At 41.9% G+C, this 17,028-nt stretch overlaps 1 protein-coding gene across 1 annotated transcript in view; it reads right to left on the reverse strand.

Annotated features, from left to right (window-relative positions):
- Positions 1-17,028, reverse strand: part of LOC130275797 (inter-alpha-trypsin inhibitor heavy chain H3-like) — a 64,592-nt gene that overhangs the window by 25,349 nt on the left and 22,215 nt on the right. The window contains exons 9-12 of the mRNA XM_056524221.1: positions 13,866-14,034; positions 8,750-8,875; positions 3,636-3,817; positions 1,060-1,245 (exon numbers count right to left, since the gene is read on the reverse strand). Of these exons, the coding sequence (XP_056380196.1) occupies positions 1,060-1,245; positions 3,636-3,817; positions 8,750-8,875; positions 13,866-14,034 (663 nt within the window). The remainder of the gene's footprint in view (positions 1-1,059; positions 1,246-3,635; positions 3,818-8,749; positions 8,876-13,865; positions 14,035-17,028) is intronic.

Genomic DNA, 17,028 nt, shown 5'->3' on the forward strand with positions numbered 1-17,028 from the left:
ACATCAGAAAGAAATTTCTAACGGAAACTATTTAGAATTTTGCATTTAGAAAACAAAATTAACAGATAAAAGCCAATGTAAGGTGGGCAACAGCTTTAATTGGGAACTGTCAGATCCAAAAACTTTGATATGTTGTTACTGATGAAAATTAAAGGGGTACTCCGCTGGGGAAAAAAATAATTAATCAACTGATGGCAGAAAGTTAAACAGATTTGTAAATTACTTTAAAAATCTTAATCCTTCCAGTACTTATCAGCTGCTGTATACTACAGGGAAAGTACTTTTCCTTTTGGATTTCCTTTCTGTCTGACCACAGTGTTCTCTGCTGACACCTCTGTGTGTCTCAGGAACTGTCCGGAGCAGAAGAAAGTCCCCATAGCAAACCTCTCCTGCTCTGGACAGTTCCTGGCATGGACAGAGGTGGCAGCAGAGAGAGCACTGAGGACAGACAGAAAAGAAATTCAAAAAGGAAAGAAGTTCCAGTGGAGCATACAGCAGCTGATAAGTACTGGAAGGATTAAGATTTTTAAATAGAAGTAATTTACAAATCTGTTTAACTTTCTGACACCAGATGATTTAAAGAAAAATGTTTTCCAGCAGAGTACCCCTTTAAAGACCTTGTGTAATATGGTTGTTTAAAAAATTTTGAATACAAAAAAAAAAAGGGCCCCTGAAAATCCACCACTAGGGGTCCCCATACCTATTGGGACACTGACCAGTCCTGCAGCAGCATCAGCTTGTCCATGAGTCATAGACGAGAATTGACTCATGGACAACACTGCATGAGCAGACACACCAATCACCTCCCACCACCACAAGGGAGGGACACGCCCTCTCCCACCACACACCAATCACCTCCCGCCACCACAAGGGAGGGACACTCCTCCTTCCCCTGAGAGGATTTCTAACACTGATTTATATATGATAAATATAGGTGATAGAGGCATCCTTGTGGGATCTGACATGCACTTTAAAGAATATTATAAATCAATTCATACTGTTTGACCACATTTCATAGAGAAGGTAACATGGAATTTGTAGCACAAAATCTGTACTTACCCCATCTGCCTTTACATCCACATTAAATGAATTCAAGTCATTATCTTTTACACGTCCAGCAACAACAATTTCACTCCCTTCATAGTATTGTCTGAAGTTGTTCTGAGTGAGGTCAGATACAGCATTCTCAGGATACTGCATTTCTATGTTAATCAATGTTGGATTTGCAATTTCACTATAAAAGCCCTAAAGAGCATAAATTAAGCAAGCAAAATACACAGTTAGCATTTATATATTTATAAGTAAAAATATATACACTGCTCAAAAAAATAAAGGGAACACTAAGAGAACACATCCTAGATCTGAATGAATGAACTAATCGTATAAAATACTTTCGTCTTTAGATAGTTGAATGTGCTGACAACAAAATCACACAAAAATTATCACGCCCCCTCCCGTAAGCTTGCATTGAGGGGCGGAGCGTGACATCACACGGGGGCGGAGGCGTGACGTCACATACCGCTGGCCCTGCGGTCGCCAGTAATCAGACCCGGAGCGAACACGCTCCGGGGACTGATTACAAATGGGGTGCCGCGTGCATGATCCTGGTGGTCCCCAGCTGTGGGACTCCTGCGATCAGGCATCTTATCCCCTATCCTTTGGATAGGGGATAAGATGTGTAAGCACCGGAGAACCCCTTTAAGCCAAATAGCTCAGACATTCCCATATATGGATGTTCAGTAGTCACTTTATTTTCTCATTTTTGACCCATTACATATGGTGAGTATCTAGGTGAAGAGCTGGTGGAGGGAGTCCCTTCTGTCATGCCTCAAGAGTGGAGAAGATCTATTCCTTCAGACCCTGAGGGCTTAACATGGACCGATCCCTGGCAAAGCCCAAGAATCTTCATGGGGAAACCCCAGTGATAAGGTATCTCAACCAAAATTGTGCCTGCAGAGAGTTTTGCGATCTGCTTTATGTCCTCGTAGGGTTTAAGGTAGCACCAAGAGAAGAAAGTCTTAGCTCAAAAAAGATAAAACAAATTTTCTAGTGGATTACACGGTTTGGAAACATTGGTGGGCTCTATCAATTCTGTATTCATAGTCTTCCAGAGTAAAAGATGTTTGGTAAGTTGCCTAATATTACATGCCAGTTGGGATAAAGTAATGGACCTGGATATTTTTCATAACTTAACATTTTTCTAGAATCCACCATCTTGGTTTGGAGAGCTTCCATTTTATCATCTAGATAGTTGTGGGCATCCACGAGCACATTGTGGGATGCAGCAAAGGACGCCATTTTTTATTCAGAATGTTGCTTTCCAAAGCTGTAGTAGAGCTTTGTAGTGGGTGCATAAGTAGAGCAAAGTCCTTATGTAAAGAGCTTCTGATCATAAGAAGCACATCTTTCAGGGTTTTCTGAAACTGTCTTGTCAGTGGTTTGGTACAATGCAAATACATTGGCCTCATTAGCAAGCTGTTCCGCAGCAGCAAGGTCAAATAAAGATTCAGATTTCTGTACCTGATTCTGTATGCGGGGTCTCTGGTTTTTGCATCCCTTTTACTGCCCATCATAAACATTGTGGTGGCTTGTGTCCAAAGTTAAGACAAGGTCGCTTGCAGGAGGTATAACGTTTTAAAGCAGCGCTACTGCAGGAGCTTGTCTCTCTCGCAGCCATACTCAGCATCAGCCAAACCACACCACCAATACACTAACTATTTGACTGGGAAACAGGGAGAAAAACTAGCAAGGTACAGATGAAAACTGAAATATGTTGTTGTAACATAGTTCATAAGGTTGATAAAAGACCAGAGTCCATCAAGTTCAACCTATAACCCTAATGAGTCCCTACTGAGTTGAGTTGATCCAGAGGAAGGCAAAAAACCCTCATACTAGAGGTAAAAATTCCTTCCCGACTCCAAATATGGCATCAGAATAAATCCCTGGATCAACGTTCTGTCCCTATAATAAGTATGGACATAAATATGGTAAGGTACATACGGTAGCAGTGACATAAAGTAGTAAGTTCATATGTTTCGTAGTAGGGACATGAGTTGAAGGGGCATTATGCCCCTAGACATCTTTTCCCCTATCCAAAGGATAGGGGATAAGATGTCAGAGGGTCCCCCTGCTGGGGACCCTCGCGATCTCGGCTGCGGCACCTCAGACATGCGGTGCATGAAGCGAAGTTCGCTCCGTGCCGGATGACTGGCGATGCGGGGGGGGGGGGGGGGAAGCTCGCGACGTCACGGCCATGCCCCCTCAATGCAAGTCTATGGGACTCCCATAGACTTGCATTGAGGCGGTGTGGCCTTGACTTCATGAGCGGGGCACGGCCTTGACTACACGAGCCTCCGGCGCTGCACCCAACGCTGTAAACGAACGCTGGGTGCAGTAGAGAGATCCTTTGGATAGGGGATAAGATGTCTATGGACGGTGTACCCCTTTAACACAAATAGTGGAGCAGGGACCTAAGGTACATAAGTACGGTAGAAGAGACATAAGGTAAGGTATGGTGTATGCAAAAACAATAAAGTTTTGCAATTTAGATAGGAATGGATGGAAGGATGGTGAAAAAGTAATTAAATAAAAATTAATTAATATCTAAAATAAACCTAACAATGATAAAACATTACCTGCAACTGTAAAGCTGCATCCGAGTCCTCATATATGCGACGGGCAATTCCTGAATTTTCCAGAGCTAACTTCTCCAGAAAAGGATAATCCACGCCTTGACCAAAACCAAGACTGTACAAGGTGTATCTTCCTTGAATGGCTTTCTTTGCATTCTCCTGGATTCTTGAAGGGTTTGCTTCACCTTAGATGAAATAAAACATTTACACAGTCTATGGGGGAGATTTATCAAAACCTGTCCAAAGAAAAAGTTGCTGAGTTGCCCATAGCAACCAATCAGATCACTTCTTTCATTTTGCAGAGGCCTTTTTAAAAATGAAAGAAGCGATCTGATTGGTTGCTATGGGCAACTCAGCAACTTTTCCTCTGGACAGGTTTTGATAAATCTCCCTCTATGTGTCTATGAGACCAGGACAGCCCCTTAGACTTACATGATGATTCTGTCTTGGTCACATGACACAGCTGGGAGAAAACATGCAAATTAATATAACCAAGATGATGGCTGAAGTATGAAACACAGTTTTGTGGGTGAAGTTTACCTTTCTTTAATAGTACTAAATAAAAAAAATGTAAGTTCATGTAAATAAATACACCAAAAAGAAAAAGGTAACAGTGCAGCAGAATATAATCCAACGTGAATTTACTTTATTAGAAAAATTATACATACATTTAAAATCCTATAAAACACACAGAATCATGTAAGCACATAGAATGAAAAATACAGAGAACAAGGTGAGGGTATAACATAGGTACTATTAGTAGTGCAGTAATACAGAGGAAATATAGTAGTATTGCGCTACCCAAATGAATAACAGCATACAGCAAATAGCAGCAAAGACTTAAACAGTTAGGGAATGTGTATAGTACAAAAAGTATAAGGGCTGACTTAAAAAAGCATTAGACTTCTGTAGCACACCTGCCATGTACCCAAGTAGATACCACACACCTCCACCCCAATGCACGTTTTGCATATGGGCTTCGTCAGGGGGTGGGTGGCCCCTGATGAAGCCCATACTCGAAACATGCATTGGGGTGTAGGTGTGTGGTATCTATTTGGGTACATGGCAGGTATACTACAGAGGTCTTATGCTTTTTTGAGTTAGCCCTTATACTTTTTGTACTATGCACATTCCCTAACTGTTTAAAGGAAATCTGTCACCAGTGTCACCTGCACTAACCTGTTGGTACAGACAGGTAGTGCAGGTGACACTGATTACAACGGTACTTACCTCATCCCGTTCCGTGCAGTCGTTCTTCGGTAATCTTCTCCGGTATCTTTAGCTTCGGGTCCGGCTTGGAGCATGGGCAGGGCTTAGTGACGTCACTGCTGCTGTGCTCTGCTGGGACCTGCTGCTAGAGAACAGCAGTGGTGATGTCACTAAGCTCCGCCCCATGCTCCAAGCCAGGCCCAGAGCTGAAGATACCAGAGAAGATTACCGAAGAACAACTGCACGGAACGGGACAAGGTAAGTACCGTTGCCATCAGTGTCACCTGCGCTACCTGTCGGTACCAACAGATTAGTGCAGGTGACACTGTAGACAGATTTCCTTTAAGTCTTTGCTGCTATTTGCTGTATGCTGTTATTCATTTGGGTAGTGCAATACTATATTTCCTCTGTATTACTGCACTACTAATAGTACCTATGTTATACCCTCACCTTGTTCTCTGTATTTTTCATTCTATGTGCCTATATGATTCTGTGTATTTTATAGGATTTTAAATATAGGTATCATTTTTCTAATAAAGTATATTCATGTTGAATTATAATCTGTTGCACTGGTAATTTTTCTTTTTGGTGTATATAGTTGCTTTTGGTCCAGTACACAGTATGTTTTCCAGAGCTCAATTCCACCACATTTTCTGTGGAAACCTTAGTAAATATTGGGGACACACCCCTTTTCCCGGCGGACACGCCTCCTTTTTCAGGTTTTCTGCTTATAATGGAGCGTTGGTCGGGTTTTTACATTTTTGAATGCAAATTCTGGGGCAGACAGAATTTGTGGTGCAAGCAGGCAACCCGACAAGACAGGTCGGGTTTACAATAGTAAATCAGGGCCACTGTGTGCACAGACAATCGCTTTCTTAGAAACTTACCTAGGCCACATTAAAGGAGTACTGCAGCCTAATACAACAATTCCTCTATATGCAGGACAGGGGATAAGTGTCTGCTTGAGGGAGACCAAATGCTGAGACCCCCTGTGATCTTCTGTATGGCGCCGCAGCTCTGCCGACATACCCTCTCTATGTATCTCTATGGGAGAGGTGGAGATGCAGCGTCCGTGTATCCCTGCCTCTCCCATACAGATGAATGAAGGGGGCATGCTTGTCAACATCTTAGTGAGGTCGACAACAGGAGCATTAGCTGCGCAGAGCCGTGGCAGTGCTGGGTCCCCGTACGGGAGATCGTGAGGCGTCCCAGCAGTTGGACAGTTGATTCTGTTAAAATGTGGATGCAATTTGCCCACGATTCTGCGGGCACATTTTTTACAAATGAAACACGCCTGAAAAAACACTGTGTGAACCTAGCCTAACCAGAATTTAGCTATAAAGAGAAATCAGGGGGAAAAACCAACATAAAATCAGGAGCAGCTCTATTCCAGCATACATATCATCCTTTGTATAAATGAGTACACATCGTGAGTGGTATAAAATACCACTCACAACTCCACAATGCCAAAAACACAAATCTCTGCAAAACGCTTCCATCCCTCCTGTTGAACTTGTAGATCACCCTGTAAATATACATGGGAAGAAAAAGGGAAAAGGTAGGAGAACAGACCACTGTATCACACATGTAGATTTCAGAACAGTCTCCACTAAAGTATACATTCATTTGTGACATAAAATTGTAAAATAAATGCATAGATCCAACGCATATCGGGGTGTGACCCTTTCCTCAGGGATAGCTTACAAACAAAATCCTACACCTTATACATATAAGAAGTATATATACATATACCTCCTTTTGTCTCAATGAAATTTTCCCTATGCTCTTTCTATCACTTTGTTAAGGCCATTTGGCCCTAATGTGTTTAGCTTGAAAATTCAGAAACACTCTCTTTTACAAAGAGTGACAAACCTGGATTTGTTCAACTGGAAAGACTTTTAATAAACAAGGGTTCACTTTCTGGTATTGGGCAAAATGATGGGAAACACTGTGTTTATTGAATTTATGCTATGCCTGATAATAAACCTATGGGTATTCATGCATTTGTGATGTTCTGCCCAAGGACTGGAGGCCAGAGGGGCACTTCCGCATGAACATCATGCCACTGCCACACCAAGTGCTGTTTAATCTCAATATTTTCATCCTTGTGGAATATACTTACAGACCTGTCAACAGTTTTTTTTATTGCAGCCTTTATTTATTTCTGATTGTCTTCTTTTTATTAATTAAAGATATGATGGGGCTATTATCTGACATAGCGTTTTGGCCCTAATAAATATACTTTTTTTGGTTTATTACTTTATAAAACAAGAACAAAAGAAACTATCATTCATTATAATCTTTCATTGCTTTTTAAGGATATTTTCCACGTCGGATATTTGCTTGAATATCTGGCTACTAAGACATTTCATACACATTTCCTTCCTTCTTTTTTAATTTTTAGGTTCATTTTATTAATATGCATTTCTCTATTAATCTCATCTGCTTTTTTCCTTGCTCCTTTTTTCCTTGCTTTCCTTGCTCCTAATAGCAGTTCCGGTAAAAATTTTCATTTTAAACCTATTTTCCAATACATTCGTTTATTTGTCAAATACTTTTTGAGCAATTTCTCTTTATTCTAATTGGTTACCCAAACAGTATATTTGGTTTCCAATTTTTAGGTGTAGATAACTATTATCATCAATCAGTTTAAAATAAGTTTTGGGTTAATATACTCTTTTTTTTATGTATAATAAATAATCCAAAAAAAAGCAATCAGCTTAAAAAATATATGGACAAGCACCCTTCATAGAAAGAGAAAATTAATTTGTATAGATTAGAGACTTACAGAATTGTTTAAGACATGATTTGGGATTTTATTTGCAAAATTATTGCATACCTAAAGGCTTGAAATTAGGCGCTAAGTTTTTAAAATGATGCCTTGTTTGTTACAGGATGGTTTGATGAATTGCCATCCTGACGAAGCGCATTTGGCGTGAAACGTGCGTTGGGGTAAGTGCAGGAGGTGCATGGCTCTGTATTGGTAATGTTTTGTCACTCTGATGTTTGCTTATGTTCCACTTATTCCCTATTGTGTATACTTTTATTGAGATTAGATTTATCTCTGTTCTGTTACCATTCTCATGATTGTGGCGCAAGCACCTTTATCTTTGTCTTATATACCAATGTCTTAGCCTGCAATGTCCTGCCATTTCATCCAGCTTTGTGCACTGTGCTCCTCCTTATAGTGTTTTTAACATTTGTCTTTTAACATGTATCATTAATAAAGTTTTTTGCATATCTTTATAATTTGTTATTGCTGACTTAAATTTTTGGGTGATAAGTTTTCCGTAAGGTTATTTCAGCAACCATACCCTACTTTGGTTTTTGGTGACAATATATTCTAACTGTGGCAACCCCCTTTAAAGGGTACCTCTCATCAAATAAACTTTTGATATATTTTAGATTAATGAATGTTGAATAACTTTCCAATAGCATGTTAATGGAAAATATGCTTCTTTCTATTGTATTTTTCCCGATCAGTCCTGTCAGCAAGCATTTCTGACTCATGCTGGAGTCCTAAACACTCAGAGCTGCCAGCCTGCTTTGTTCACAGCCAAACAGGCTGCGAACAAAGGAGGCTGGCAGCTCTGAGTGTTCTCCTTTGTGAACAAAGCAGACTGGCAGCTCGTAGTGTTTAGGACTCCAGCATGAGTCTGAAATGCTTGCTGCCAGGACTGGTAGGGAGACCCCTAGTGGTCATTTCTTCAAAGTGGAAAATTAAATAGAAAGAAGCATATTTTTTAATAACATGCAATTGTAAAGTTATTCTACATACATTAATCTATAATATATCAAAAGTTTTTTTTAGATGAGAGGTACCCTTTAATATATAAATTGTCTAAAATGACCTAGAGGATAACCTTTTCTAGAAAACAAAACAAAATAACCTACATTGTTGTACCTACCCGTATTAGCTTGACCATCAGTCAGGAGGACAATTATGGAGACACTTCTCTCAGGAACAGATTTGCTCTCATGTGCTTTATTAAGTATATCAACCGCCTTCAGCACAGGGTCATTGATGTTTGTTGCTGCGATATAACAATGTTTTAACAGTTAGTTCAATAGTCTTACATGTTCACTGTATGCAGTCATTATTCAGAACGCATATAGTAGCTCACTAAATATAAGAGCAAATAAGATAATTGATGTCAAATAGATTTGGGGAAATTAAGAGATTTACTGTATGTGGTGCTAGACTGAGGTTTCTTGGGCCAATTGGAGGAAATACTTCTGAGTGCCCAACTTCCACCCATACATGTGCATGTTACATTGACTTTTGAACTTTGTTGTTATCGTTGGACACTTAGGATATATATTACCAAAAAAGTCTAAGTAGGTTTTTGCTGTCAACTTGTAGTGAACAGTTGAATAGCTTCCCTGTAGTGTATTCAGTCTGAGGCCAGATGACTGAGCGGTGAAACAGGTAGTTTCATATCTGCAGTGGTTGTTATAGTGTTAGGCCAACAAAGACTGTAAACCTGTAAGCCCATCTTGAGACTGCGTTCCTTAATCTTGGCCAGCAGATGTACTAGATTGTCCTTACTTTCTGTAAAAAGCGTGGTGTCATTGGCCTAATGAAAGTTACTGATACTTTCCAGGATTTTTACCCCATGTTGCTCTTCATGTAGTCCAGCGTTTCTGATGATTTTCTTTGTATAAAGATTGATGAGTCTCCCAATGAAGGATTTTCCCAGCATGCCAGTCTATAACTAGAGCATGCAACACAGCCAGGGTAGGCCAAGAATAACATAATAAACAGAGGCAGGACACAAAAGAAACTGTTAGAATGCAGGTCTCCTACTTACAGATTCAGAGGGGATGTGACATACTGGACAGGTTTTGGCAGTGCTGCTTCATTAACAGACAACCCTAGTATATGCTTTTCTAGGTAAATGGTAGGGAGCCAGTATTGACAAACTAGAGCATGTTGAATAAAGTTACGAGTCAAATCAGAGTTCAGAAATGTAGGCATGGATGTGCTGGTACTCCCATTACACAGAGTCATTGGAACAGATCATTTTGGACCAAAGTCTTCTCCACTGAGGATCATCTTTCCCACAAGCCTAAGGTGTTTGAGCTTTTCAAATTCAGTGGGCAGTTGTGCATTAAGTGGATGTTGCTAACAGAGTACAGACATAAGGTATAAGTTCCTCGCCATTGGCCCTCTTGATCAGGGAATCTATCACATTCGACTTTCATTGCCTCCTTTGTGGATAAAGAAAGAAGTGACAGAATGGGTCCCTGGAAGGAAGGTGTCCTACTAGTAGGCCTTTTAGTATGAGTGACCTTGCTGAAGCTTTCCCTGAAATGCATGAAACATATGTATATATGGGTGACTAGAGAGATGAGGGCATCCAAGGTGGAAAGACAGTCTCTGCCAGTTAGATAATCTTTGATGCGCTCAGACAGGTCCTCCCGAAAAAAAACGTCAGAGCCTTATCAATCCAAGCCAAATCTGCGGCTAGTGTATGGAATTGAGTGGCATTTAATCCCACAGTCTGAGATCCTTAGCGAAGATTAAGCAGTGCAGCAGAGAATGTATTGCCTGGTTCTTCAAAGACCACTTGGAATGTGGCCAGGAATTCCTGCAAGTTTGAGGTTTCTGGGTTACCACATTTCCAGAAATGGTTGCCCAGGCAAATGGCCTTGATAGACAGCAAGCAGACTTTAAAGTCCACTTTGGCCTGCTCTGTACAAAAATTTGTGCCCGTTTAACTCAAAGTAGATCAGGCATCTACTTTTACCCTTATTCCCACTCCAGGATGCATTGGCTGGACTTCTGCTGCTACAGGGTACTAGATAACTTCCCAAACATGTTGGCTTAGCAGACCAGGTAGAACCAGTGCTCGGAACCAGGGAGTCAGGCAAAAATACATAGTCTGGGTCAAGCACAGGGGAGTCTGTTTGGTACACGGGGCAGGCAGAGGTGTTGTCAGGAACAGGAAAATAACTTAGAGTATAAAGAATCATCAATGGTACAAGTAGCACCTACTAAATTGCATATCACTGACTGAAAAAGGTGCTACCTAAAATTTCGCCTTTAGTAGATATGTAATAAAGTGTACCTGTTGTTAGCAAAAAGGTTTTATAAAATGTAGATAATACTATTATATGAATATATTTTATATACATTAGTTAAAAAATGGGTATATTTTTGTCCCTGCAGCTATTGCCTGTGTGTCTCTGTGAGAAGACCAAATACAGGAAGTGTGGGTGGGCAAGCAGGGCTCTGTCCACTGTGGACAAGCAGGGCTCTGTGCAGTGAGGACAAGCAGGGATCTGTACACTGAGGACAAGCAGGGCTCTGTACACTGAGGACAAGCAGGGCTCTGTACACTGAGGACAAGCAGGGCTCTGTACACTGAGGACAAGCAAGGCTTTGTACACTGAGGAAAATCAGAGCTTTGTACACTGAGGACAAGCAGGGCTCTGTACACTGAGGACAAGCAGGGCTCTGTACACTGAGGACAAGCAGGGCTCTGTATACTGAGGACAAGCAGGGCTCTGTACTGAGGACAAGCAGGGCTCTGTGCACTGAGGACAAGCAGGGCTCTGTACACTGAGGACAAGCAGGGCTCTGTACACTGAGGACAAGCAGGGCTCTGTACACTGAGGATAAACAGGGCTCTGTACACTGAGGACAAGCAGAGCTCTGTGCAGTGAGGACAAGAAGGGCTCTGTACTGAGGACAAGCATGGCTCTGTACACTGAGAACAAGCAGGGCTATTTTTGTCACTGCAGCTATTGCCTGTGTGTCTCTGTGAGAAGACCAAATACAGGAAGTGTGGGTGGGCAAGCAGGGCTCTGTCCACTGTGGACAAGCAGGGCTCTGTGCAATGAGGACAAGCAGGGATCTGTACACTGAGGACAAGCAGGGCTCTGTACACTGAGGACAAGCAGGGCTCTGTACACTGAGGACAAGCAGGGCTCTGTACACTGAGGACAAGCAGGGCTCTGTACACTGAGGACAAGCAGGGCTCTGTACACTGAGGACAAGCAGGGCTCTGTACACTGAGAACAAGCAGGGCTCTGTACTGAGTGCAAGCAGGGCTCTGTGCACTGAGGACAAACAGGGCTCTGTACACTGAGGACAAGCAGGGCTCTGTACACTGAGGACAAGCAAGGCTCTGTACACTGAGGACAAGCAGGGCTCTGTACACTGAGGACAAGCAGGGCTCTGTACACTGAGAACAAGCAGGGCTCTGTATTGAGTGCAAGCAGGGCTCTGTGCACTGAGGACAAACAGGGCTCTGTACACTGAGGACAAGCAGGGCTCTGTACACTGAGGACAAGCAAGGCTCTGTACACTGAGGACAAGCAGGGCTCTGTACACTGAGGACAAGCAGGGCTATGTACACTGAGAACAAGCAGGGCTCTGTACTGAGGACAAGCAGGGCTCTGTGCACTGAGGACAAACAGGGCTCTGTACACTGAGGACAAGTAGGGCTCTGTACACTGAGAACAAGCAGGGCTCTGTACACTGAGGACAAGCAAGGCTCTGTACACTGAGGACAAGCAGGGCTCTGTACACTGAAGACAAGCAGGGCTCTGTACACTGAGGACAAGCAGGGCTCTGTACACTGAGGACAAGTAGGGCTCTGTACACTGAGGACAATCAGGGCTCTGTAAACTGCGGACAAGCAGGGCTCTGTACACTGAGGAGAAGCAGGGCTCTGTACACTGAGGACAAGCAGGGCTCTGTACACTGAGGACAAGCAGGGCTCTGTACACTGAGGATAAGCAGGACTCTGTACACTGAGGACAAGCAGGGCCCTGTGCACTGAGACTCTGTGACACTCTCCCGGCTCACACAGCAGGATGATTGACAAGCCAGAAGCCTGCACAGAGCCCGGCTTGTCCTGTCCTCACTTCCTGTATTTGGTCTCCTCACAGAGGCACACAGGCAATAGTTTAAGGAAAAGCATTTGTTCACCCAGAAATATAAAAAAAAATTAAATCAATGTGTAATGGGTGTCTGCACTGAGATAATACCATTTTATACATATGTTGGTGTTATCTACATTATATAAAAAGTTTTTGCTAACGACAGGTACACTTTAAAGTTATAAAAAAGAAATCTACTATGAGGAAAATTAACGAACGAACAAAAATTAGTACCAAAAATTAAATAATTAGCAAGCAGAGCAAGGGGTTATAACTTAATGTCACAATCAGCACGGATAAAGAAATGGTGCAGTAGCTGAAATTGCATAGCCTGCTGCCCCCACCACTAAATCCTCCCTACAACACCAGTTTCTGTGGCAACCTGTAAATCCCAATCTGGAGTTAAGGAGGGCAGAGGGAGCAGCATTGGCCATGGAATTTCAGCTAATGCACCACCTCCATATATCCGTTTTGATCGTGACTTAAAGGGGTACTCGTTGCTAGACATCTTATCCCTTATCCATAGGATGGGGGATAAGATGTCTGATCGCAGGGGATCCCAACACTGGGACCCTCCGCAATCTATGTGCAGACACCCGGCATCCTAAACATTATGTTCAGAACGCTGGGTTTGGGAGGTGGTGCTCGTGACATCACACCATGCCCCCTCGTGATGTCACTCCACGCCTCCTCCATTCACGTTCAGAACGACGAGTGTTTGCACGGAGATCGCATTGGACCCCCTTGATCAGACATCTTATCCCCTATCCATAGTGTAGGGGATAAAATGTCTAGCAACGTAGTACCTTTTTAAGGATCCTCTGGTGTTCTGTTGGGTACTGCAATCCTGCAGTTGTGTATGGCAATTTGGATTCTTGACAGAATGTGGCTTAATAATCCAGTCAGACCATATTAATATGTGAGCACCTTCCCTGTTTTCTGAAATATCTGTGCAAATAGATGTTCATTTAAAATACATTTTCAATCTACAATTACCAAGGTTAAAAATAAACCAACAAGTCAGAAAGCAAATTTTTTCATGTTTCTGTGGATTTAAAATTTCCTTTTACAGAAACAGAATTACATCTGATCTTTTAAAAGTTTTTACTGACAAAAAAATCTAAATGTACTTACCACCTTGAGGTGTGATTGTACTGACAAAGTTTCTAGCATTTCTTAGATTTTCTGGAGTTGCTTTGACTAAAGAATTACTCCAAGGAAAAATACCACTATCAAACAATATGAAATTGAAGCGATCGTGCTCTGAGGTGTCCATTAGAATTCGGAGAAGGGCTTCCCTTGTCTATGTGCAAATACATGTGTTAGGTAATAACAATATTTGGACTTCAGAAAGCAAGACATATTTTGCTAGTCTCAGTTTTCGAGGCCACATTTATGACTACCATACTATGTATTCAGTAAACTTTTTGTAATTCAGTTTTCCAAGTAAATAATCATTCATATTTAGATAAAATGTCCCTCTAATGTTAATGTTAGATCGGTTGTGGAGAGACATAAGTCAACTTTAGACGATCGCATTAATGAGGGAACTACAACAAGTTTTGTGTATAAATCCTATAAATTCAAATTTTGCCTGTGCAGGAAACCTGCTGGGCATCATATGGTGCCTCAGAAACTTTATCGCCCAATATAGACTTATGTCTCTCCACTTTACAGGGACACTTTAAATTTATGGCATTACTAGAGGTGTAACATCTGAATTAACACTTAACCTTTAATATAGTCACTTAAAAATGCAAAAAAAATCCAAATCCAAACATGATGAGGTAACAGGTAACTACAAGGAACACAATGTAGACTCAAAGAAGTGAAATAAAAACCAGTGCCCAAAAAATGTAACATGTTCTCACGATTAGAACCGGTCCAACAGGGTGCAAAATAAGTCATCCAGCCAGCATTAAATGTCAAAATGGGAATTGGACGATTCGCTTTTTGACCTTTGAGATTTGCTGGATGACTCATTTTGGATCCTGTATGACCGGTTCTTTTGGATGGGTTGACATACAGCTGCCATGCAATGTGCAGGGGCCAGATCAGAAAACATTGCATGCACTTTTGATACAGTGGGACAACCCAAAGAGAAACTGTGCAGATGGTCCGATTTCAGCCTATGGAACAACAGATAGGGCGTCAGATGCAAAAGCACCAACTTGTTGCAACCCTTCAGGTTGGTTCTAGATTGCTAGACACATGTGTGCAGGCCTTTATGCTGTGTTAGACTGTCTATAGCTCTTGATAATACAAGGTTGTAATACAAGGCACAGCTGCTACTATAGGAACAAAGCTGTGTCTGGTAAATAAGAAAGAAGACACTCTGCTTGCGTTAGTGCCACAGACCCTTCAAAGAGCTGATTGGTGCAGGTGCGAGAGATAGGCCCCGATAATCTAATATTAATGGTCGATCCTAAGAATTAGTCATAAAAATTTAAGTCCAAGAGTGTCGACAATCAGAACCCCACAGTCTGATTCTGATGGCCTGTTCTAAGAATAAAGTCCCAAATAGAGATGAGCAAACTTTACAAAAGTTCGGTTTGGCTAGCCGACCAAATTTCAGCAAAATGGTTAGTTCAAATCCGAACTTCACAGTAGCTCTAAAACTTGCATATAACACTGTCTCAGAGCCCTGTATAACACTGTTAGGTCACCTAGGAGTGTATCTAAGTACTATGCCTAAGATTTTAGGCATAGTTAATTTTAAAATGGATGGCCATGGGTAAACGGATGGGACCTGATGGTAACTTAGCAGCTTGTTTAAAAATACACTGCAATATGGGATTTTTTATTTATTTTTAAATGCCTGCCAGGGTTATACATACATACATATACACACACACACACACACATACAAATAAGTATCAGAAAAAGCTATGGCTGTTTACAAATAGTCCAAAAATTGCCCCTAATTGAAAGTAGCAAAAGGTTTTGTGCCTGGAAAGTGAAGAAGCAAAAGGCTTTTTGCAAGTCATCCAATATAATCCATTTTGGGGAGTAGCAACAGAATTCTGGCCTTATAAAGCACGTAAAAGGGAAACAAAACCCTTTATACACTGCTTTTCACAACATTTGGTGTACCGCAAGAAATTGGCTTAATTTATTTGCAATACAACAGAACAACAGAATTCCACTGAGGTTTTTTCCCACCAGCAAAAAAGCTAAAGGCGTTTTTCCTGGTGTGTGGAAACAGCCAAATTTGTCCCCTGTGACAGTTTTTTCACAGCCTTCAGGTACCACTTTGTGGGTTGGATGCTGAGCGCCCACTCCACAGAGTGTAAGAAGATGAGGAGGGAACTACAGCATCACTACTCACCTCCCCCGGCCATATAGTATACAGGGGGGCATAGTGTACCCGTGTATTCTATACAGGAGCCAGGAATCCAGTCACTATACTGACGGGACTCCCTGCTCCTCTAGCCCCTTTGGGCGGTATACAGGATATACAGCTATCTATAAATAGCTGTATATACTGTATACAGAACACAAGGTCCGCTTACCTCCCTCGCTCCCTGTCCCCGCCGGGTCCATGTAGCTCCGCCCCTAGTGAGGCTCTGTTCACATTGTATGTTTTGTATAATGTAAACAGACCCTTCTGCTAGTGTCTTCCTAGAAAGGGAGACTCCAGTTGTTGCTAAACTACAACTCCCAGCATTCCCAGACAATCAAAGGCTGTCTGGGCATGCCGAGAGTTGTAGTTTTACAACAATTGGAGGCTCTCTGTTTGGGAAGACATTGCATTTTATTTCTTTTTTGTTCTGGTTTCAGATCGGTGTATGCAGAGGATTGCGGCGGATTCGGTGGATTACTGCGGATGAACTGAATTTTTTTCCTTTTAATAAAATGGCTAACGAGGGCTTGGGAGGAGTGTTTTTTTTAAATAAAATAATTTTGCCGATGTGTCGTGTTTTTTTTTTTTTACATTTTCAGGCTTAGTAGTGGAAGCCGTCTAATTGACAGAATCCATTACTAAGCCGGGGCTTAGAGTTAGCCCCAAAAACAGCTAGCGCTAACCACCAATTATTACTCCGGTACCCACCGCCACAGGGGTGCCGGGAAGAGCCAGTACCAACAGGCCCAGAGCGTCAAAAATGGCACTCCTGAGCCCAGGCAGTACCAGGCTGGTGAGGTCCAGTAACAATGATCCTCGCCCACCCTGGTAACATCAGGCTTTTGCTTGGTTGGTATCTGGCTGAGAATAAAAATATGGGGAATCCTATGCGTTGTTTTTTTTAAATTTATTTATGGAAAAAAATGCATAGGGTTCCCTGTATTTTTATTCTCA

The sequence above is a fragment of the Hyla sarda genome, chromosome 6 (assembly GCF_029499605.1).
Source record: "Hyla sarda isolate aHylSar1 chromosome 6, aHylSar1.hap1, whole genome shotgun sequence".
NCBI classification, from domain to species: domain Eukaryota; kingdom Metazoa; phylum Chordata; class Amphibia; order Anura; family Hylidae; genus Hyla; species Hyla sarda.